At 37.2% G+C, this 23,680-nt stretch overlaps 2 protein-coding genes across 7 annotated transcripts in view; both read left to right on the top strand.

Moving 5' to 3' along the window:
• The window catches only part of LOC121339097 (muscular LMNA interacting protein), a 103,444-nt gene extending 88,074 nt beyond the window's left edge, over positions 1 to 15,370 (top strand). For 3 of the 6 annotated variants that reach the window (XM_041410617.1, XM_041410621.1, XM_041410611.1), the window contains 3 exons: positions 5,373 to 5,429; positions 12,924 to 12,958; positions 15,045 to 15,370. In XM_041410617.1, the coding sequence (XP_041266551.1) occupies positions 5,373 to 5,429; positions 12,924 to 12,950 (84 nt within the window). In that variant the 3' untranslated portion in view covers positions 12,951 to 12,958; positions 15,045 to 15,370. The remainder of the gene's footprint in view (positions 1 to 5,372; positions 5,430 to 12,923; positions 12,959 to 15,044) is intronic. The other 3 variants (XM_041410622.1, XM_041410612.1, XM_041410619.1) reach the window with 2 other exon arrangements.
• A 6,587-nt stretch (positions 15,371 to 21,957) lies between these two features.
• TINAG (tubulointerstitial nephritis antigen) overlaps positions 21,958 to 23,680 on the top strand; it is a 38,786-nt gene continuing 37,063 nt past the window's right edge. The window contains exon 1 of the mRNA XM_041410693.1: positions 21,958 to 22,327. Within this exon, the coding sequence (XP_041266627.1) occupies positions 21,958 to 22,327 (370 nt within the window). The remainder of the gene's footprint in view (positions 22,328 to 23,680) is intronic.

Genomic DNA, 23,680 nt, shown 5'->3' with positions numbered 1-23,680 from the left:
TTACTGATTACAGAGATGTTGTGACCTAGCTTTTTCTCAGTTAAACACTGGATATAATTTTAGTAGTTATAGTATGGGAAGAATATGATCCTAATGCAGATTTTTATATAATAGATGACAATTACAGATGTGCACTCTTGAAGATTCATTCAAAATTTCTGGTTTGAACTTAAAGTAGCTAACGTAAAAGATCTTTTGCATCAGAAGCTTGCTCAGAAAACAGGGATTTTTCAGTTTAGCAGCTAATCTGGTAATAAAATATGTGGGGGAAAGGCAGCTCTGAAAATTAAATCCAATTATTTTCACAGTGTCACCTGGAAAGTAGTTAAAGTTCTTTGGATGGTTTCATTCAATTAGAAATGAGCCCCTTCCTTGGGCAGGAAGCATCTAAGCAATGACTATTTTGATGAGTCCATAAGTAGTTCACAGTCAATATGCTGAGAGAAATTTCAAACACTTGTGGTGTTGGAAATTCTGACATTTTCTCTCCAATACAGATTAAATTTTGAAAACATGTGAATATTCCAGAAAACAATATGCATCCTTTGGGTTACATGAACTAACTCAAAGCAGATAGCTCTAATCCATGTAATTAGAAGAGGTTTGTCTCTGCTGCCTTACCCTATGGATGTGTGGGTGGTGGTTCTCATGCCTCAGGTCTTCATCATGGGTCTGGAATCCTTGCTAGCCATTAGCTCCCACAATCACCAACAGTGAAATCAGCCCTGCAAGGAACTGCCGTGCTTCATTAGCCCACAGCAGAAAATAGAGGCTCTTAACATGATTGCCACGAAGTGGATAGTGAAATGCATCTTAGTATTTTATGGAAGTGATCCAAAATGAAACATCCAAGACAGAAAACACAATATTATAGTCGCAGATGGGTTTTCTTGCAATTGAATACTTCATTTTAGTTTTCTAAATTGCTAGCAAGAATTTGCAAGAGGAATCAAAATATTGTGCAGAAAGCTTAATTATTATTATTATTTTTTTTGCTAGTATTTTTCATTGAAAAATAATTTTGGCAGAAAATCCTCAGTCAAATCCATTGTGAACTGGCCCTGCATGCAAAGTTAAACTCAATCTGGGAAAAAGCAGTCCAAGGAAAATTAGTGCACTGCTGGGCTTGCATGCATCTCCCTCCCACTCCATTTATAGATAAGGAATCCTTACTGCAAAGTCCTGTAACTCTTCCAGCCTCTGGTATTCTCTGGTGTTAAGTTGCTCAGAGAAGCTGTGGATGCGCCATCCCTGGAAGTGTTCAAGGCCAGGCTGGATGGGGATTTGAGCAAGCTGGTCTAGTAGAAGGTGCTTCTGTCCATGGCAAAGGGGTTGGAACTAGGTGATTTTTAAGGTCCTTTCCAAACCAAACCTTTTGATGGTTTTATGACTCATTCTATTTAGATTCAAATCTCTCAGTCTCACTGCACTCTGGTGACCTCTGAGCCTTTGTCTGGTAAGAACCTGTCAGGAAGCTATGCCTTCGTGAGAGTTGTTTCTTTTTTGCAGGTACTTTCAGTACCTGGAAGGAGTTTTGAAATCTTCAAAATAAAAGCACACGGCTACAATAGTGTATAATAAGGATTTGCAAGTCTGTCAGGATGGTTTACTGCAGAAGTCTGAAGGCACATTGCAAATCTGTATTGTGATTGCTATTTCTACTTTACTTTTCCTTTTCACAGAGGTACAAGATGCAAAAGAATTTGGTTCTTAAGGACTGAATCTGTGAAATGGATTTTATACTGTGTCACTTCAAAGAGACTAGAGACATTATAATCATAAATTGACCCTTTACATTATATTATTTTCTTTCCCCTTAGTTGAAAGTATTCCTTTCTGTGCTTCTGTGGGTGGTTTACCATTTATTGGTACTGATTGTTTCATGTTCATTGTCACTAAGATAAAGCAGAGAGATATAAAACCTTTTCATGAAAATATTTCCTTGTTGTGCATGTTTAAATTACTGTTTTTAGTATTTGAGAAATCAGTTGTTTTTCCTATTGTGAAGGAATGTATCTATGTTTAATAAGCGTCTAGATGACCTAATTTATTTTCAAAGGGGTTTAAAGACTCGACAGAGTAGTGTAAATGTGAATGTTCTCTGGTTACTATAGTTGAAATATTCTTACTTCTTATGTGTGTTATCTCTCACTGGATCCAGTTTTAAGCTGGTACCTCAATTAGCAAAGATTGCAGACCCTCCAGAGAGTGACTTAGATTTATGAAAAACGTCTTACACTGAGAACAATTCAGAAAGCTTTATATTAGTTCAGAGGCAGCTGTGATTCATAGCACAATAAAGATCAACTGACCTTTTAAAGGCAAATATGTCTTGCTGATTACAGAACTAAATGAGCAAAGGTCTAATGAAGATATTATATAGCCACCTCTTTCTAAGTCTTGTCTTAGTCTGTTAGAGGTTATTTTGAGCAGGTGTATAATTTCTCTTGGAAATTACTTGCTACTAGTACTTACATATTGTAAAGATACCCTGCTCTCCTGAGTACAATTTTGCAGCCACAAATGCAGATTTGCCTAGTTTGCTCTTTCACTGTTCTTAGACATAATGAAGAAAAAATGCCACATTAAGAGAAATCTGAGTAACATCTGGAAAAGTTAAAAACTGTAGATTAACCTTATAAGAGTAATGCAGAATTTTGTAACTGTCACAGGAAAAAAAGAGTAGTAATTATAAAAACAACATTCATTAACAGGCACAATATTTTCACATTTGCATAGGAGATAGGGCTTCTTGCCAGCTGCTTTGACCTGAAGATGAAAGAATGCCAATGACAGAGTTTGATGAGGTCTCACTGATACTACACACCCATAAAAAGTACAAAGTCCTACTTGCATTCACATCTCAGATCTGGTGGGCACAAGCCTATTCCTGTATGACTCTGAGGAGTGATAGTCACACAATGTCTAGTAATAAAGGGCCAATCCAGCCTCATTCTGCCTACTTCATGTGCTGGTACTTTGAAGTTGACTGTGTCGTGTGCAGTCAAGAACACAAAAAAAAAAAAAATGTTTTTAAGGAAAAATCAGGAAAGAAAGAAGAAGATTATGTAGCCTTTTGGTTAAACTCAGGGTAGGTGTGGAACATTTTCTACAGCAAGACAGACACATTTTGGTTTACACTGACACATGATAGAAATAACACAGGTACACATGATAGAAATAACACAGGTAATCAGCCTCTGGGTCTTTGGGCTGATGTCACCCAGACCACGGCATTAGTCTCCTTTGCAGCTGGCAGAGGCAGAATTGTATGACTTCAGGCAATATCTGAACACCTTCCTTTCAGGGACCTGCAAGACTAAGTGTTATTTCAGCAGAAAAAGGTGCAGTACTTGGCTTATGTGTTCTACATTCACTAAAGTACTACTTAAAGTTCTTTATCAATGAGCCATATGTTACTTCCTTAAGACTAGACCCACCTGACTAGTAGAAAGCATAGACTCTTCTTTGATAACTTCAAGGGGTTTTGGTCAGGGAACTCTATATCGTTGACTAACTATTTTTCTTCATTTCTATTTGGTAAATTCCTTGCCTTCTTTTAATTAAATATCTCCAAAACAGTTAGTATTAAGAGCATCTCTCCAGAAAATAGAAATAATTTTCCTCCCTGTGGAGACTGTCACACAGTTTGGCTCTTTGGTTTGAAAAGAGGATGCTATCAAAATAAGGGAAGCAATCTATTTCTTGGACAAAAAAAGGTAATTACTTTTCTCAGGTCTAAGGATGGACTTGAGACCTCATATTCAAGAAAAAGCTGAGGCAGAATCATGACTCAGAGGGGCATTTCAGGTTAAGAGGGCAGGCAGTGAGTGCCAGCAAGAAAGGCCAGGATGAGATAACACAATAGAAGTGCATTTTTCATTGATTTTCTCTCTGTGCAATTTGAGAAAAAGGTGTTCCTTTCTCAGGTCACTGCCTGACTAGGGAACTTTTCTTTCTTGTGAGCTGTGGAGAATTGTTCTCAGAGGACTTAGCTGTACATCAGAAAGTGAACAGAATATGGAAAATACTGTCCTTCTTCTCTTTGTGGTTGACCCTTCTTACTTTGTCTGGGACACAGATGTGCCATATTCTGATGAGGCAATGAAAATCTCAACTCTAGGGTTCCTTTCAATGGAATAGACTTGCCAAGGTGCCACAGGTGTTGCTAGAACTTTGTACCTGTGCATCACCAAGGATTGCCTAGGCTTGGTAATCCTGGGATGCTGGGTTTGGAAGCAGAACTTCTGTTCCACGCTGACCATCAAACACCTCCTGTGTGCGGCAGCAGGGGAAGCCTTGGGAAGCCACGTGAGCGTCAGAGGAAGGGACGTTGCCCCTGAGAGGATCTAGGCACCTTACCCCTTCCTTACACTTGTTTTGCCTAAATTTATTCCTTTATAAAAATCTGTTGAATAAATAAACTTGTTGCCTAAAGATGTTCCCTTCCCTTTTCATTTTTGGGAATAATAATCACAAATAAAGAAGTTAAATGGTTTAAAGCTTCTGTTGTCGCTAAAGTAGATTCCTTCTTCTCTGGAAAGAAATCAGGCTAAATTTACAAAGGAAGAGAGAAATATATAACACATCCATAAAGTAATTGCAGAAAATTAGAGTATATTCCACTTTAGTATATTTCTTTATGTACACGGCCAGTGTAGCAGATCAGTTTTGCTTTTCAAAAAGCACAGTGTAAAAATCAATTTTCTTAGAAGAGCAATATTTTTAAGCAACAGATAATTTGCTGATTTACTATTTGATCTAAATGTCAAAATAAATTAATACCTTTGATACACTGAAAATAGCAGGCTTCTTCCAATCTTTTAGAGAATTCTCAAGAACCCACGCCTCAAAATTTTCAGCAACCTTTTCTTTAAACATGATATCTCTGTGTCACTCTATAAGAAAATGTCACAAGCTTGTGATCTTAACACTGCCTTTATAAACTCCACTGATTTACCTGCATTCTAATTAAATTCTCATTGATGTTGGTATGGTTCTAGTTTTAAATAACTAAGTGCATTATCTCATACTAAACATATCATAAAGTAGGCACTTGTGATGTGATTTTAACTTGAGATGCCTCTTTGAAATTCAAAAGGGATTTATCCCTTCCCCACCCTTTTAATTATGGGAATATAATATAACAGAAAACAGGCCATACCTTGAAATAGATTTTAATCCAGACAAGGAGCAGTGAGAGTCTGCTGAGCACAGATCTCAATGCCTTGCTATCCTTAGTATTTCTGAGGGTATTTGCTTTAATTTTAAATTTTAGTGATATTTTATATAGAAACTGAACTGATAATGGATTTCTTTTTCCTGTGTTTAACCTCATGCTCTCTCCAACCTGTGACATTTTGGCTTGGCAGCCCAGTCTTTCCATGGTGGCTATTCCAGAAAATGAGATGCTCATCTCCAAGGAGGTAATCAGTTGACATTTCATGGATTTAAGCATTTGCATGCTAGCTTTATTTTCTATTTGCATAGCCCATATAAGGTTGATCAGTAAAAATGTGCTGAACTTCCAAACCTGCTTTTTTTTTCCAGTGCAGAGACTACATGAACATTAATTGTTCTTAATGGTCAATGAAGAAAAAACCCAAGAGCTGTTTTGCCAATTGTGTTGCTTATGTGAATTTGAAATAACAGTAACATTTATGCTTCAGGTTCCTGATATGTGCTGTTAGGATGTTAGCAAGTGAGAATGGTTAAATTACGCTGTTTAATAAATTATGCAGCCATATTTAAATAACACATTCCACAAGTTTCAGTCACTAATATAGGTTCTGTTTTAAATACCAGGTACTACAACAACTACCAGAAGCACTTAGGATAGTTATTAAGAATTTCATACAACACAGTCAAGAAAACATAAAATGTAATTCAAGTTTGCCCTGTATCAAAATTCAGTGCCAGGTTTTGGTTTTTTTTTTACTTTGAAGAAAGATAAAAAATTTTCTTGAAGTCTAAATACAGTTGCCAATTCCCCACTACATTTATGTGTCTAAACTGTAGGACCATTGTGGTTACCACTGTAGACAACTCATTCAGTGAGAAAGATGCAATCTATTAGTCATTATCAATTTTCTATTGAGACAGAGCATATAGAAAATTGAAAAGGTTCAGCTGGCACTAGCAAGTCCTTTTTTCCAACAAGATCATGAGCATGAAGATGAATTACAGCTTCAATGTTGGAACAGACATATGTAATTCAATTAACTATCACACTCTTTACTCTGGCTTTGGAATATAATAGGACACCGCTCATTACAGGACATTTTCAATACTATTTTAGAAATTCACCTCTGAAAGCATAATTTAGTACCAATAATAGCAGTGTGAGAATGAATGAATTTTTTGGTACCAAGACCTCTTTTATCAGGTGCATTCTCACAATTATATCACTAGTTTTTTAATGAATATAAAAATACAGTTAGAAATGACTATTACATATTTATAAACAGTCTGTTTTTATTTATTATTTTAAAATTAGATTCTAGTTTGTCTGAAAGCAACCACATGATAATTTAAATATATGAAAAGGATGTTTGCCAGTCATTTCTGCCAAATGAATAACTTCCTTTTAGTTTTGAAAAATATTGTGGGATTTTTGGGGTCAAGCTCTTCACATTTTGGAAGTGAAGGATTTCCCTGAATTCTGAGTTTGTTGGCAACATAGCAATATATCCTCACAGTTTATCTCAGTTTCCACTGGGGGAAATAAAAGGGGAAAAAAGATAAAAATGAAAAGAGGTTGATATCTTAGTGGCTGGGTGGATCAACAGACTGCGGTTCTGCAGCAGGAGTACATAGGCATGACCGTAGCCTCTTATTCTCATGAGCATCCCTGGCCTCTCTGCATGGGGTGTCAGGGACTTGGAGCTATTTCATATCTCTTTTTGTTTGAATCTCCATCACAGCCCTCCAAATCTCCTCTTTTGTTCCTTGCCTTTGGCATTTCTGCTTGTTCCATCAATCTGCTTGTACACCATCAATCCCCTTTCCTCTGCCTCCCAGGAGCCGCTTCTTGATTCTCTCAAAAGCAGGTGTTACAGTGTCTGCTATTCAAAGAAAACCCCAAAACGCCGTCACAAAGTGAAGTTAGGCCAAGAATACCTTTCAGATCTTCTCAGTCAGGTTTGTTTGTTTTCCATCTCAGCTGTAAAGTTTTGGAAATATTATTGAAGTAATGGTATATCATCAGAAGGCAGTGAGAGGGATTACATAGTTCTGAGGATAAATTTGTTTTTGAGATTAAGCAGATTTGCAGTACACCAGGAACTCTAAAATGGGTATATATACACATACATTTATACATGTGTATGTGTGTGTGTGTATTTGCAGCCTCTGATGATGCAAATGATTTTCCTGTATTTGAAAATAGAGGGAAGCAAACAGCTAGATCCTTGTGTCTCATCCTTCTGCTTTACAATTTGCACATTGAGGAAGAATTTTGCAAACCTAATGGAAAGAGAGATATTTTCAAAGAGAATTCTCTAAGAGACAAGACACATAATTTAACTAATGCATTATTAAGATCAATTCAGAAAGTGAAGGATCTTTTACTGACATAGTCAAGTCAGACACAAAAAAAGTGCAAAATTCCTTTGGTTAGAGGCCATCTTGGTCTGTTCCAAGGCAGGTACAATATATTAAAACTGTCTTCTAAAAGTTCTTTTATATTTTAAACAAGCACATTGAACAGAATTTCTATCTATGTTTTTTTAAAAAAGCTTAAATGTAGTACAACAATCAGAGAATTTGTACCATGAACTGTAGAACAACTCAATCTGATGAAACTGTGGTTGCATTTATAAGGAGCGAAGACAATCGATGGGAAAGAAGACTTATAACTGCTGTTATCAGTACACTTTGTATTTCCTTTGATTAACATCTTATTGGATAACTTACAATAAAGTTAGCTAGAGACAAATAATTAGCTTTAAAGTTTAAAAGAAAGTGTCAGATACCATTTTGTACAGCTGAGCAAGCTGACTGCTCGTTCCCTGGGGCCTGTCACTAATGAGTATTTTGCCACTATGATTATGCAAGTGGACTCCATGTGGAAATAGCAGTAAGAATTGTGTCAGTCTCACTACAAGCTGCTCGGGAAGAAACATCAAGAGGTGACACATTTACTATTTTCTCTATTACAAATCAAAGAAAGTATTTTTCATAGAACTGTTCAACTCACTTGTACAGAGCAAGCGATCCAGTATTTTCCCAAATTTTTAATCTCATTTTTAGCATGAGGACATCATGGGCACATCATGCTGGTGACGTGAAGGCTGAGCAATCTCTTTGTCTCTTTAATGGGGGTCAGAGAAGGCCCAATTCATCTAGAGATGAACCCCTTTTTTTCATTCTTAGTCAAGGAAGATTGAACAAAGGCATCTGTTTCCCTTGAGATCTATTGATGGAAATGGAGGTACTCAGCACTGATACCCAGAAGGAGATCAACATTTGTGCTGTCTTGGAGACAGACAGGAGAGCAACACAGAACTAGGAGCAGCTCAAGTTATTTGGGGCAGCCTTCTTAGCTGACCTGAGGGTAGTGGCTTCTTGGAGATAAATTGTTGCCAAGCTGTCTCGGAAAAACCAACACGTTTTCTCTTTTATGTGGCTGGGTTTTCAGAATTTTGTGTTATAATGCTTTCCCTTTCTAGTGCTTTAAAAAAAGCAAAGTAGGTCTTGGTTGATGATTTTTAAAATCACAACACCTTTCAGGCACCTGCATTGTTCCTTTTTATTTGGGAACCTATCTTGACTCTATGAACAGTTTATACCAAATTTCCACCTTATGAATTTCATAACCCACAAATCCTCACCTAATTTAATGTCTTTTTTTTTTTTTTTTTTTTTTTTTTTTTTTTTTTTTTTTTTCAGTGAATTCTGTTTAGGTGATGAACTGATTAGGAAAAAATCTGCCAAGTCATAAGCCCAATATTACTCCTACAGCTATCATAAGACCTTAGATCATTCTCTTACATTATCTAAGTTATTATTTGCCTTCTTTATCTAAAATTATATATAGGGTCATACTTAACTTTTCCTGCAATGTTCCTCCCTCAGAATGAGAAAGTAAGTGTGATTTGTGCAGTTCCAAAAAACCCAAATAGATGAGCAGATGGTTTGTGAAATGTAAATACCTCCAGGAAGGAGTGAGAGAGGAAACGAGGGACATGTGCTGCTAGTTTCTTTTTAGTAATTTGTATTGTTTTCCTCAAAGTAAAGTATTCACTGGAAACAATAATAAAAAAACCCAAAAACAAACTAACAAACAAAATGGAGGTACCTTTGTATTCAGAAGAATAGCATTTGTGTAATTTTAGCATCATTTTTTTATGGCATGTATCAAGTAAGACCTGTGACTTCCCTGTAAAGTAAGAAAATAAATAAGTGATATTCTCTCCTTGTGAAATCCTTCTCTATGACCAGTGCATTTTAAATGGAGGAAGTCTGAAGGATACTCTTTGAAACATAACCAAACAATATGCCAATAATTTCTGATACCTACTGTCTTCCTTTCAAGTAAAGCTAGTGTTTGCCCAGGCTATGATGTGTGAATGGTGTTACAATCAGTCTCAGAATTTTACTGAGTCAGAGCCTTTAGAGAGAACGTTGGGCATATGTACCTGTATAATCTGAAAAAATAATTGTGTGCAGGGGCCAAAAGTATGTCCTTATTACCCTTATTCATCTATGATTTACAAAATCCCAAGTCTACAATTACAATTACTAATAAATGACTAATTACAGTTACAAATACAACTACTTCAGGTCTATGTAATTTTTTGCTGCAGTTAAGTAAGTAATTACTCAGTTTTATCTGTTTGTTCATGAAAGATCTGCAACAGTTACTTGAGAAATCAATAGCATTTCTAAAGTCAACATTCATAAAAAGACCCCATGAGAGAAAGTTGATTCTGTTGACTTCAGTGGTGACAGGATTTTACCAGCTGGATCCGTGCAAAGTAACAAAACTTATTGAAATTTGAAATTCTATGAAAATGTCAATATGGTCCAAAGTTCTGTTATACATTGATCTTAGTCTTTATTTACTTAAGGAGTGTTCCTGCTCAGAAGTCAACAATAGTATTAATCATTGATAGATTCTACCTATAAGAGGAAAATGTACCCATTTTATGAAAGTATCCTTGTACTACAGAATTTATGTAAAGGGTTTTACTGTAAACAAAACCTCCAACCTAAATGACGTTATCATGACAAAGCGATGTTCTTCCAGTTAAACACCCTCCTCACTGGACCCTGAATAATTCTGTAATGATTCAGCTCTTGCATACTGCCCAATAGCTTTTCAACTTGTAAAGAAGATTCCAGCTTGTCAAAGCAAGGACCTAATGGAAGTAGAGGGAATTCCGCTGGAAACTCTCCCACTCAAAGGTCAACTTTATGCAAGCACCTACTTTTTCCATTTGGCACTGAGATAGATCTTTCCAGACATGCTGGGGAAAAGGACAGTGCTGCTCCTTGTGCCTTCCTTGGAGACGGACACATGGGCTCGTCATGTGTCACATCACAGATGTACTATTCACTTTTTGCTTTCCATCTTGCACACGTTTGCAGCCTTGTTCCCCAGACAGTGGAGCTGGTGTAGACTGGAATGGCAGAACATTGCTGCCTGTTCCTCTCTGGAGTAAGGGTCTCACTGCCCTTGGTTTATTTTGACCAAGCCAAGGAGTGCAACCCTAAGCTCTCTCCATAGACTTACAGCAGTTCATTTAGCTGAAAATTTAATGACCCTGAAAATGAACATTAAATGTAGGAATAACTGCTGTTTTTACTAAAGGAGTAGGATTTTCAGGTGTTAGTGATGATAAATTCTTTAACCACTAAATTGGATGGGCCACTGAAACAGTAAACTGTTGTCTTCTGACATTTATAAATAGAAAGGCCGGTCCAAACAATGCACACTTCTAAAATCTCAAATAAAACCTTTAAATATCAGCAGACAAACTTTCTAATTACTTTATACTTGAACAGTGCTTTATTTTTTTTTCTTTAAGATTTTGTATGTTCAACAGGAAGTTTATATTGCAACAGGTATTTGGGCAATACTTTAGTCAGCTTCAACTATATCTTCTTGTTTTAAGTAAAAACTTTCAGTTATAGCCTATTGACTTGAAAAGGCATATGAAATCATCATGCTGTAACAAGGAGAAAGCATTAAATGCATTTAGAGAATTTTATTTGTAAGGTGATTGCATAAAAATAATTACTGTACATATATTGGTTTTATAAGTTTACATTTAAAAGTCTGAAAGGGTAGTAATACAAGAACGATAAAGTTTGAAATGTCAGTATGTGATTCAAACTACAATTTGAATCTAATTTCACCTGGCATTAAGAAACAGCTGTTGTTATTGGTCCCCTTCAAAGAATGGCAGGAGTTCTGAGAAATAGTTTTAGAGGAAAAGAGCTTGTCTTGATTAGCTAGATAGAACATAATTGTAGCCTGAAGAAGTTTTGTTTTTTTTTTAATTATTCAATACTTAAGTAATGCATAAGTAATTAGAATCATAGAATCTACTTAAGTAATGCATAAGTAGTTAGAATCATAGAATCAGATTAAAATTAGCTATAGTGTTTGACCACTCTTATGATATGAAATATGTTTCTTTATGGCTAATTAAAATTTCACAACTTGCTGCCTTGTTTTCTTTCTCTATGCAAATCTGGGCTGTCATTAAACCTTTCTTAAACTGCTGGAAAGGGAAAATAAATACCCCATAGTCTACTCTTATGTTAAACAAGTGCTACCTGTAGCCACCTCTCATCTGTCACACATCTTTCCCAAAAATCAACAAGCACTTGTAACCAGCCTGACAGTTATCCTATTGGTTTCCTCTGCTTGCTTGACAAAGCAAAATCTATTTTTATTGTGGGGGCTCAATAATGGAAACTACGTTCCAGATGCAGCCTCGCTAGTGCCCAGCAGAGGGAATAACTTCCTTCAGCCTGCTGGCTATGCTCTAATTAATGCAACTGTGTATGAGGCTATCCTTCATCACGACGAGGCTGGACTGATGCACCTCATGTCCCTCTTGGCAGAGCTGCTGCTCATTCAGTCATCCAGTCAGTCAGTCAGTCAGTCAGTCAGTCACTGTCCTGTGCCATTGCATGGTTATCCACTTACTCCATCCCTCCTTGTCTCCTGCCCCGTGCAGGATTTTGTATTTGCCTTTGTTCATGGATCTTCTTCCTGCTAGCCCATTCCTCCAGTTTGGCAAAGTCCTCCAGAATGGGAGTCATACCCCTGGCATATCAGTCTCTTTCTCCCTCCAAATTAGGAATGTCCACTGACTTCCAGGACATGTAGACTCTTCAGATCTCTGATGGAGACATCACCCTAGCATCCTCTGAAATACCACCTGGAGAAGACATTTTGAACTGTTGAATACTGTCTTTGTAGACCAGTGTCCCAGATAGGAACAGGCTGCACTGGTCCACCCTGCAGTCTATCCTACTCCTTGGTTTGGGTGCCAGGCTGTTACAGAAGGCTGGCAAAATCCTTGCTGAGGGGGAGGCAAGCAACACCTGTGTCATGTGAATGCAAGGGTGGCCACGTGCTCTGTGCCACCTCCGAGCAGGAGGTTCAAAAAAGAAGTGGAAGGTAGAAAACCAATGTGAATTTGGTGTGTGATTAGTCAAGGTGATGCTTGTCTGTTGAAATTCCTGTGGGCAGAAGAATTCCTCAAGAATGTCAATGCATGAAAAATCATTCCTGGTTCAATAAGCAGAGCTGTAAATTAAGAGTGCAGCAAACCAGTGATTAAAAAACCCCGAGAAGTGCTGTATGGAGTTTTCCACCAGTTTTTACAACTCTTCTGGCATAACATTTGCAGTTTCTATTTTTGTCTTTACTTTGTTTTCACTTTTTATTTTCATTTTTTCTATAGGTTTCCAATGAAAGAGGTTCTGTTTAGATATGACGGTGAGTATTGCTATTTTTAAAAAATATGATTACAATCAAAATTAGTATATGTAACTACTTTGGAGTCACTTTATCAAAATTTTCATCATTTTATTTGAAAAGATGATAGGATGTTTTAGGTACACAATTCAGTGTTTGGAAAATAAGATGGCTATATTTGGTGAATGATTTTCTATGAATAATTACCAATGCAGAATAATTCCAATTCTTAGCATGACAGAATAAAGTCACAATAGAATTAATTTTAAGTGGGATTCAATCAAATGGTTGGAAGAAATTGAAGTATACTCTGGAATTAGATTGTGAAAGGATGTCAGGGAAATAAGATGAATTTTTTTATATTTGAACACATAACCACACTGCCATTAAATGAATGACTTGCTAGAGTTAAACAATACCATATTGCAAATAATGTAGTATGCTTGAGAGCTGACTTAAGGTAGTACTTACCAAGAGAGACCAGCAAATAGGTGATACTGAAAAGACTGAAAAGTTCAGTACCTTTTTTTTCCTCTTTCCTTGCTTCAGTCTTCAACAAAAAAAAAAAAAAAAACACTAAAAGTTTATTTTAATTATTATTAAGAATTTGACAGTAGGATCATGGAGAGAAATGGAAAATGACACCTGAGGTTAATTGGAGTATTCACAAAGGAACAGCCTAATGAAATTTACCCTTAAAATACTTAACCTAAGCAATTTCTCAAACACTAGTGATTAGGAGGATGAGTAAATTCTCAGGAAACTGGAGAAAGGTAAACACAATGTTCTATCTAAGCAAAAGAGGAAAGGAAAATCTAAAGAATTACAGAAAATTCAGTCCTAACAGCATTTCCAAGACACTGGAACAAAGTATTAAACAACACGTTTGTGGGCATCTCGAGAATGGTAAGAAGATAAGATTATTTGCACAGAGACACGTCAGAAACAAATCCTATCAAGCTGATCTCATTTCCTTCTGTGACAGCAAGGCAGATACAAGAATGTGTTTTATACAGTGTATCTTCAATGTTGTCTCACATGACATCCCTAAGCAAGCAAAGCAGATATGGACTAAATTAAATTCACATAAGGTAGATAGGTACTTAATTGGAAAGCAGGACTCTGGGAAGATTTTTTTGCTGCCTGAGTGGGAGAACATCTCAGTGACTTCCAGAATGCTGTCTTCTAGCTCTAGCACTATAAAACTTTGCTGTTAATTTCTTTCTCAATGTCATGGACAATAGGTTTACCCAATTTATAGATAATACCCACTTGGGAGGATTTGCAAGCAGCATCAAAGCCAGGATTTTAATTTAGAAAAATTCACTTACATTAAAAGAATGACTTGAAATAAATATGATACAATTGATTGAAGAAAAATACGAAGGAACAGAAATATGAAGAGAAATATGAAGAGTACAGACAGAAAAAGAATGACAATAATACTGCAGGTGAGAAACTGAAGGTTATAGAGGAGGAAAAACTGAGTCTGAGTAGAAGAGGTGATGCTTTCAGGGAGAAGTTGAAAGGAATGCTTAGAATATGATGAAGATAATTACTCTTTTTTTTCACTATTAGTGCAAAATCAGTGGCATAGGATGTGGGAAACAAATGGTAGATTTAGAAAAGATGTAAAGGCTTCAGCATCTTCACACAGAAGATGAGTAGAAGTACAACAGTTTCTCTCTTCATAATGGACTATTATAAAGGGATATTAGTCACTTTTTCATCTTTCCTATGAGTAGGAGAAAAAGAGATGGGTCTAAATTTCAGGGACAGAGATTTAGTTTGAATTTGAACAGTTACAGCTCTGTGAAAATTTAAGTCCTAAAAGCAGTTTGCCTCAGGCTGCTGCAAAGACAGGAAAGCTTCTTACAAGATAAATCTGATCTGCCAGCTCTCATCTTTCCCCACAACTGTAGGACAAAGGAGGTGGCTGAATATATCTTTTAGGATTTTTTTTCCCGTGAAACTATGAATTCTATTTTTTAGCCAGATCATCAGGTTGTATAAATTAGGAAAACTAAATGACCTCAGTGTATGTTATGCATCTTACAAATCTGTATTTTTGGCAAACTGTGTTCATGCAACAATCCTTCTTTTGCAGCCCCAAATTAGGATCAAGAGCTAAAACTGAATTTTGAAGCCTGTTTCTATATTAAGAAGGAATCTACAACACCACTCTTATTTAAAGCACCATTTTTAAAAAAAGATTGATTATGGTATGCTAGTTGTAAGGCAGTAATAACAATCAAATTTTCTTTCAAGAAATAATCTTATGTACTAGCATAATTAACCCCAGAGATGCACAAATGAATATGCCATTTCTTGAAGTGCTTGCTGATTTAAGAGAAGCCTAACATAACACAGCATACTTTCTTTAGAAATAATGTAAATGTTGAAATTAAATAAAGCTGTATTTTTGTTGCAAAACGTTTTTTTGTGATTCTTGTTTTTATTCCTGTAATCTGTCTCCATGGGTTTCAAATAGCTGAGAACATATGCCAGCATTGCTGGGAAAGAAATGCTCCTGTGTGCTTTAACTTGGTCACATTTTGCCACCACACAGACACTTGTATTTTGTGAAGTAGTCCAGAGATTATTCACATTGGTGTCAGCACCCACAGCAGCCAGCAGCGAGCAGCAATTTTCCCCTGCCATGCAATATTCGTAGCCCCTTTGACCCTGCCAGGTGCAGAGTGCAGGTGGAATTATCACCTGCACTCCTGGCACACCAGGAAGAAATGCCACTTTCCAGTTTATGCTGCTGGGTTTTTTATATTTTGCTGAGTTCAAGAGTTTGTGGGGACAGAAATCCACATATACATATAGAACAAAAAAGTATAGAAAAATTTTAAAAATAGAAAAAAATCATACATATAAAAACATCTATAACTATTAATGTGTTAAAAATACTGTAGAAGTTGTAATAGATCTACTCACTAAGAACATAATAGTATTTCTTGGTTTCAGTAAAGCTTCAGTAAAGCTTTCAGTAAAGCTTTTTCCCACTTCCACTGAAGTGGGAAAAATTAATATTTAAAGCCATGTTATCTGTGTGATTCTCAAAAACCTTAGTCCGCTTTCCTGCTCATTTTTTTCAAGGCATTTTTATTGTTCTGAATTTTTCCAACCTCAGATTTCTTTTCCTCTTGAATTTCATTTTTGTAGAGCCCAAATCCATTCTAGCACATCTAACTGAGATAATTGTTCACTCAGTTTACGTTTAAGTTTAAATTAACCCATGAGATAGACTGAATCCCATAGGTCAAAGGAACACAAGCAAGAGAAAGAACTACTGGGATTAGAGGAAGGACAAATGAGAAATCCTTTTGTTTACCACTGGGTTTGTGATTTTGTTCATCTGTGTGCACTTTAAGAAAGAGTTTCCATCTCTCTTCAAAAAGCTTCCATCTATGAATGAAAATTGAGATTATATTGGCAATTAGTTTCTAGAAATTCTGTCTTGGGAAACCAATGGAAAAAGTATTAAGAGAATCTTAAGGAGAGATTATAAAGAGCAAAACAACATTAAAAGTGATTGCTCTTTCTGTAGTACTAAAAGATTAATGGATGCTGCGTATTCAATAGTGTAATATATTTCATCCAGGTTCTGATGCCTTTACCCTGATTTTAGTAATGATTTTCTGGTAAAATACACATTCCCAACAGGATCACAATAGCTGCATATCTTTACTGAGGGCTTATGATCCCCTTTTTGCCTCAACTTCTCTTGCAGTCTGACATGCCATGTTCACCCCCCTCGGTGCATGTTCATGATGTTTCTTTTGTTGCTCTGTGCTACAACTCAAGCTATCAAGAAAATGACTTATTAAAGGTGGACCAAGTGGTCAGAAGGGAAATATGTCCAGCACAATAGGTGTATTTGGACAGTGACATACTTGAGAAAATCTGGATGCATCAGAATAAAGACAGCCCTTGGTCCCAGGGTTCAACTGGCTGGCATCCAAAGCCTGTTTTGGTCCAGATCTGTGGTCTGAACTCAGTTTTGATGAGAAAAGGGCTTAAACCTCGGGGACTTGACAAGCTAAAGCTATCCAAAATGAAAAAAAGGTAAAAACACAGGAAGAAGGAGTTTGTTAGGATGGTAAGAGTAGCAACTCAGGGATAGAGAAGGAAAAAAAATCTATACCTTAAGGTATAAAAAAATCCTTGAAAGTGGCAGCTAAGCAACTCTGAGGATCAGCCTGTTAAAAGGATTAAGATACAGTCTTACTAGAAGCAGGTGAGGGAGCTGGAGGTGTTTAGTCTGGAGAAAAGGAGGCTCAGGGGAGACCTTATCACTCTCTGAATACCTGAAAGGAGTTTGTGGCCAAGTGGGCTATCAGTCTCTTCTTCCAAGTAGCAAGTGATAGGATAAGAATGGCCTCAGTTTGTACCACAGGAGGTTTAGACTGGGTGTTAGGAAAACATTTCTTCACTCTAAGGGTGGCCAAGCATTGAAATTGGCTGCTGAGGTTAGTGGTGGACTCACCATGCCAGGTACTGTTCAATAGGTGTGTGGACGTAGCACTTGGGGACGTGGTTTAGTGGAGAACACAGTAATAGACTAGGTGATCTTACATATCTTTTCCAAAATTAATGATTCCATGATTCTATGAATCTATGACTCTAAGATTCTCTGGTGGAATCAAATGAAGATCTGGATGACAAAGGAGATGAACACCAATATGTGCATAACTTGCAACACCAGCACAATAGTTTCTGAGAGCTCATACTGTCAATGAAATACAGTACAATGCTTGTCTCCTTCATCTCTGACTGGTTGATGAGGTTTGGGATTGGCAAATTCACAGTAAACATCACCTCTCTGAACGTAAATGTAGCTATGCACAGATTAATATGTTCACAATAGTCCACACTGATGGCATAATGAAGGTGGCATGTAGTCTATATTGGGATGCCAAAATTTCTGCGCCTCATTTTGTTTCTTGAGAGGTTCCTATTCAGGTATGAGCCACAGTGACTGCTGCTACCTGTTCTGTAAGTCCTAGTGAAACACCATTTAGGAGAGCCCCTGCAATTGTATGACTACATGGACACTGTGGTGGTTCATGCACAGGGTCCCCACCCTTCACAGGGCTGAGCCCAGAGTGGGCTGGCCTTGACATGGCACAAGAGTGTGGCTGGCAAGAAGAATGAGATGGCACCTGCTTCCTCAAGGCTGACCAAGTGATGCAGCTGGCACAGGAAATAGGCTTGGTCAATTGCTGTGGTGGGTAGAGCAAAAAGGCTGTGAGGCCATAACAACCACATAATAATAATAATAATAATAATAATAATAATAATAATAATAATAATAATAATAATAATAATAGTAAACTATGTAATGTATATTTGTAACACCTATAAAGTAATTTCCTTTTACCTGTGGTTGTTGACTCTCAAGTCTTGGGCATTCATGTGTGTGCATCTCCCTGTGTGAGGAATGGGTTTTCTTTAGCATGCACAATTTGGGTCAGTTGCACTTCCTCTACCTCTGGCCCTAAATCTGTTGATTCAAATATCTGATGAATTGGAAGAACTGGTGTCAGAGACTGTGAATAACAAGTCACACTGTGACAGGACAATGAAATTTGTCACTTAAGTGATCATTATTCTGAGTTACATGTAGCTTGGATTAACATCATAAGACTTGAGATAGGCAGCCCTGAAATTTTAAATTAAAAGTGCTACTGCTTGCTACCACGCCAACAACCCACAGCAGTGAGCTGCAGGCTCTTGCAAAACAGGGTGAATGCACCCCCATTCCTACACCTGCTGCAAACATACAAAGACTGAATTGACAGTGAGAAAATCACTTTAACACACAGCTTGTCTCTGCATAAACACATCTAGGAGCTAGTCATTCACAATTTGGGAGGATGATTCTGCCATTAGTACAAGATTGAGACAATATATTGTGGGATAATACTTTTGTTGAAGCAATTTTGCCTAGAAAACTTTCACTGCATTGCAACCATTAATAAAAAAGAGGAGTAAGCATAAAGTACTGTGGCCATTAGAAATCAGTGGTGCATTCTGTGCCAGGAGTCACCAGCTAAATTTCCATTTGAATTCAACAAATAGGATGGATAGTATCATTGCAGAGTTTAAACTGGAGATAAGCAATTACATGGATTCTCTGATGCATTGAGTTGTGCCTCCTGGCAAATGACTGACCTGGGGTCAGCATTGTGATTTCTTCCTTGACTGGCTGAGTGTCCCTTCATTTTCCTGGCATAAGGTCACAGTACTGCAATTCCCCTGCACAAGGCTGGACTCCAGTCTGCTTGTGGCAGCCAGTCTGCTTGTGGCAGAAGGGAAAGTGTCATGGTTATCTGATGGGGTGGGCTCAGCTGTCCATCCTGGGAGTCACCTTCACACCAGGAGTCTTGCCAGCCACTGCTATCCTACCCTTCTCTGAAGGTGATGAGATTTTTATGATGCCGACTAGGCTTAGTCAGACAAATTAGGTCAGCTTTTGAAAGAAAGGCTGTGAAATAACCCTGGTGCAGCTTTAAAGAGATTCTTGGACAGTTTAACATCTTTTTTGTTGTTATTGTTTTTTGTTACTCCATCAATCATTCAGTGCTATTAATATTTGAATTTCTGACAAATGTGTGCTGTTTCCTGAAGCTCGGGGCAAACACCAAGAACTGCTGAAAGAGGAACTAGACAAACATTTTTGCACTCAACTGTGCCAACTAGAACTAGTACTAGGACCTTAACTCAAAATCTTACAACAGCTGTTATGCTTGGAACAGGCTAATCTTCAAGAGAGAAAAAGGACCTCATCCAGCTGTTTCTAAATTATTACAGATAATTCAGTGCGTGCTTTCGCACAGTGAAGACAGAGCTGCTTGGCTTACAGAGGAAAATGTAAAAAAAAAAAAAATCTATTTCCTGAAGCACAGTGGAATAGTTTTGTGGGTTTTTTAAGGTTTGAACAGAAACCATCAAGTGGGAAAAAGGGTTATATCAACTTTGTTGCAAAGCAAAGGTGCTTAGAACACAGGTTGATTTTTGTGCTCCTTTAAAAGAAATCTAACTCCTGAGTAAATGAGCTGAAATGATTTCCAAGCAAATTCCTTGCCTCTGGTTTATCATCAGCAGGTCTTTAAAATCAAAAAGAGATATGCTTGTTCATTTGATCTGACTGACAGACATTTACCACACATTCTTTCTTATGCTTCCAGAGCAAGGGGATAACTAGATAAAAGTATTTCTGAAGATTTGTAATACAAAGGAGATTTGAATTTTCTAATGTCAGTGCAAATCAGAGGTCATTTTCTTGGAGCTGACAGAACTGCACAGACATAAGGAAAAAAAATTAATTATAATTTCCAGAGAGCACTTAGTTTCCATGAATATATCCTTTCTCATCTCCCTTATATTTTTTGCATCACTGCAGTCAGTGACAGAATTAAGGTTTTCCAAATTTTTCTACTATGAACAAAACAAAAACAAACAAAAAATGCAGAGAATATTTGAAGGTTAAGATTTATGTACCTTTAATGTGATGGACAGTGATAGCCTATCGCTGACCTTGGCCTCTCTATCTTTCACACAGAAGATTGCCTGCAAGAGAGAAAAATAAAATTGTGTTGTCAGAGGTAATTTTTCCCTCATCTGCAGCTCCTTAGTTGTGACAAGGACAATGTAGGAGGCAGGTCCAATAAAAGCACTGCTGGCAAGAAATTGTACTGAAGACTTCAGTATTTGGATTACAAGCCAAAACATATAAACATACACCCACCTTGCCTCTTAATGTCTCTGTCATTTATGGCAATGCATCCACACTGACTATGCTTTCAAAAGTAGCTGTCCTTTGATGCTGTGCCTTCCCAAGGCGCCCAGCTGAAGTCATAACAGGAAAAATCTCCTTAATTCCCTAGAAAACAACCCACCATCAACTTCTCCAGGTTCCTCTCACTTACTAAGAAATGGAGACAGAAGGATGACTGGTTTTTACCTCTGCTTGTTCAGCTTTGGGGAATTAAACTGTCTTGTTCAGATCTGAAATTGTGTGTGGGTTTTTTTATTTCAGTTAAGCCTTATGTGCTATCTCTGGTAGAAACTTCAAAGTTCTTTGGTACTTTTTTCTGAATCTTTTCTTGGCAACAGTACCACGTATATTTCTTTAAGCCCTCTGTTCAAAAACCTGGAGATTACAGATCATGTAGCAAAGGTTGTTAGACTTAACCTTGATATCTGCTTTTTTTTTCTATTTTTTTTTTTTGTAGATATATAAATACAGACATTTACTTTTTAAATAGGAATGAGCATTTATCAGTGGGTGCTTATTATGTTAATTAGAATGACTGTCAAGCTGATTTTGACTACAGAAATGCAAAGTTTAAAAGAATACCTTTGAGTAATGGTTTATACTGAATATCACCTGATTTTTTTTTTTCTGAATTTGCCCATAGTAAAACAAGTGAAAAAAGTGAAGCATATAAGGCTAAGATAGATCACTGGAAACAAAATTGAAATGGGGGATGCAGGACAAGTTTACTGCAGTGATGTCACCCTGCTAATCAGATAGGAAAATTTAGATGAGATAAAATCTAGATGTTAAAGGTTTTCTAATCATGTGAAGAACATGCTGGTTATAGGTACACAAAAAGAAAGAGAGCTTCCATTGACACCATGTACTTATTCTCACTTTGTTTTGATTTTAGAAGTCTGAAGTGTAGAACTAAAGTACTGGATTGTGTATATTTTGTATATGTTGAAGCTTTGCTATAACTTTCTCTCTTGCAAGAGATTACACCAAAGTTTCATAATGATGAATACATAGTTGTGGCTCTGTTTCCAGTACCTCTGTTCTTGGACAAATAAATCAGTTTACAACACATCTGACTAATAATTAACACATGCAGAGTCTTCCTGGAAAACTGTAGTCTGCAGCTTTCAGTTCAGATTTCTTTGAGATTGCCAACTGGAGGTACTACTTCCAGAGTAAATGAATATTTGCTGAGAAAGTGAAGGACAAAAAGGCTTCTAGAGGCACAAGAATGCGGCACAAAATTCAGATATTGCTCTTATACTGGATTGCCAGTGAAGTTTCAATGACAAAACGTTTTGATTCTAGAAGAAATTTCTCCCAGGCACTTTACTCTGTAAATGACAGTGGTTCTGCTAAGTGGAACAGGATTAAAAGGAGTCTGTATCAGGGGAGTTCCTGCAGGATACGCGGCTGTTGCCCAGGAAGAGATGATGACTGCAGCTTTACCATTGTCTCCAGAGGAGCTGTATGTTACTGTGACCAGTACTGCACCTCGGGCTCTCCCGGGCCTGTGGACTGCTGTACTGACTACTGGGATGTCTGCAACCACCCCGCGGAGCCCAGCAGGTCAGAGCAGCCTTGGCCGCCTTCAGCAGGGGGTAAGTAGAGACAAAATGCTCAGCTGGCTTTAGTGCATCACAGTGAAAATATACATAGAAGTAAATTCCTGAAAAACTGACTAAAGTCATAGTGGACAAAGACACTGAGCATGAAACTGCAGTGAGAATTATACTTGCTGTTATTTCTTTGTCTCTAGGATATGAACGTTGATTTGATTGTATTTCTCTTGGACAGAACCTCTGTTTTATTTGAAACTTCTCAAATAACCTCATTGGGTCAAAATTAGTGTAAACTGAAACATTTCAACAGGGTTTCACAGATTAATGTGAGGTGAACAGCAAACTCTAAATATTTGTATCCATTAGTGCAAACAAATCATCAACAAAACTGAGGGTTATCCTGATAGTGCCCTGAGTGTTCTGCAGTGCTTTTGATTCACCATAGGTTTCCTATAGGACACTCTTTTTCTGGCAACAGCTCAGGTGCAGGACTAAATGAAGGGACATGCTTAGAACAAGGAGTAGGTGAAGGGATGTGTTTAGAACAAGGATTTGTGGCATATTTTAGTTTCTTACTAGTTAGTTTGCAGTGCAAGTGCCTTCAGGATTACTCTAAACTAAGTCTAATTATTTTTAGCACTAAAGATTGCAAAAAAAAAAAAAATTTCAAACATCTGGTCCTCCCTTGGCTTGTGGATAGGCCAAATCTCTGCTGGTGGAGAAAATTTGGTATTGTGGATTTTAAGACTATGTAGCTTCTTACTGTAAGTACACCAAATCTGGCCAAAGATGTAGAGAATCTACCAAAGTTTAAAAAGCCTAAAATCAATAAAATACTATGGTGATATTTAAAAATCAACTGTCTCTTTGCAATAACCTTGCTGCTTGCAGTTCAGCACTCAGAACACAAGCTCTTCAGGAGGCTTGCTCTTAGGTATGCAGCCAAAATCTGATAAGTGGAAGTGACAGAAATGCTGCAAAACAAATTTGATTTTCCACAGTGTTTCTAACCATTTAAAAGAATGTTCTAAGGCTCTATGTAAATAAAATTTTGTCTCATTTTTATTCGGTGCAGTGGTGTATATTATTTTTGACATGAGATTTTTGTTGTAAGCTCTACTTAAATGTGTAGTTGTATTTCTGTCCAGAGCTGAGAGCTGGTGAGTCTACTTTGGCAAACTGTCTCATGGAATTGAATCGTTACAAAACCTGCAGCAGTTTGCCACATGGCCACTGTCACAAGCCTACCTCTGAAAGGTAGAAGTGTAATAGAAGGTTTAGATAAGGGAATAGGTGAGGGGTAATCTTTTTACTGCTTTCTGAATCCAATTTTTTTGCATTTGTGTTCACTGTTTGTAACTCCTAACATAACTGCCAGGGGTAGCAATTATA

Source organism: Onychostruthus taczanowskii, unplaced genomic scaffold (genome assembly GCF_017590055.1).
Source record: "Onychostruthus taczanowskii isolate IOZ18803 unplaced genomic scaffold, ASM1759005v1 scaffold33, whole genome shotgun sequence".
NCBI lineage: Eukaryota > Metazoa > Chordata > Aves > Passeriformes > Passeridae > Onychostruthus > Onychostruthus taczanowskii.
The sequence above is the reverse complement of the archived record's forward strand: the minus strand, read 5'-3'. Positions and strand labels throughout refer to the sequence as shown.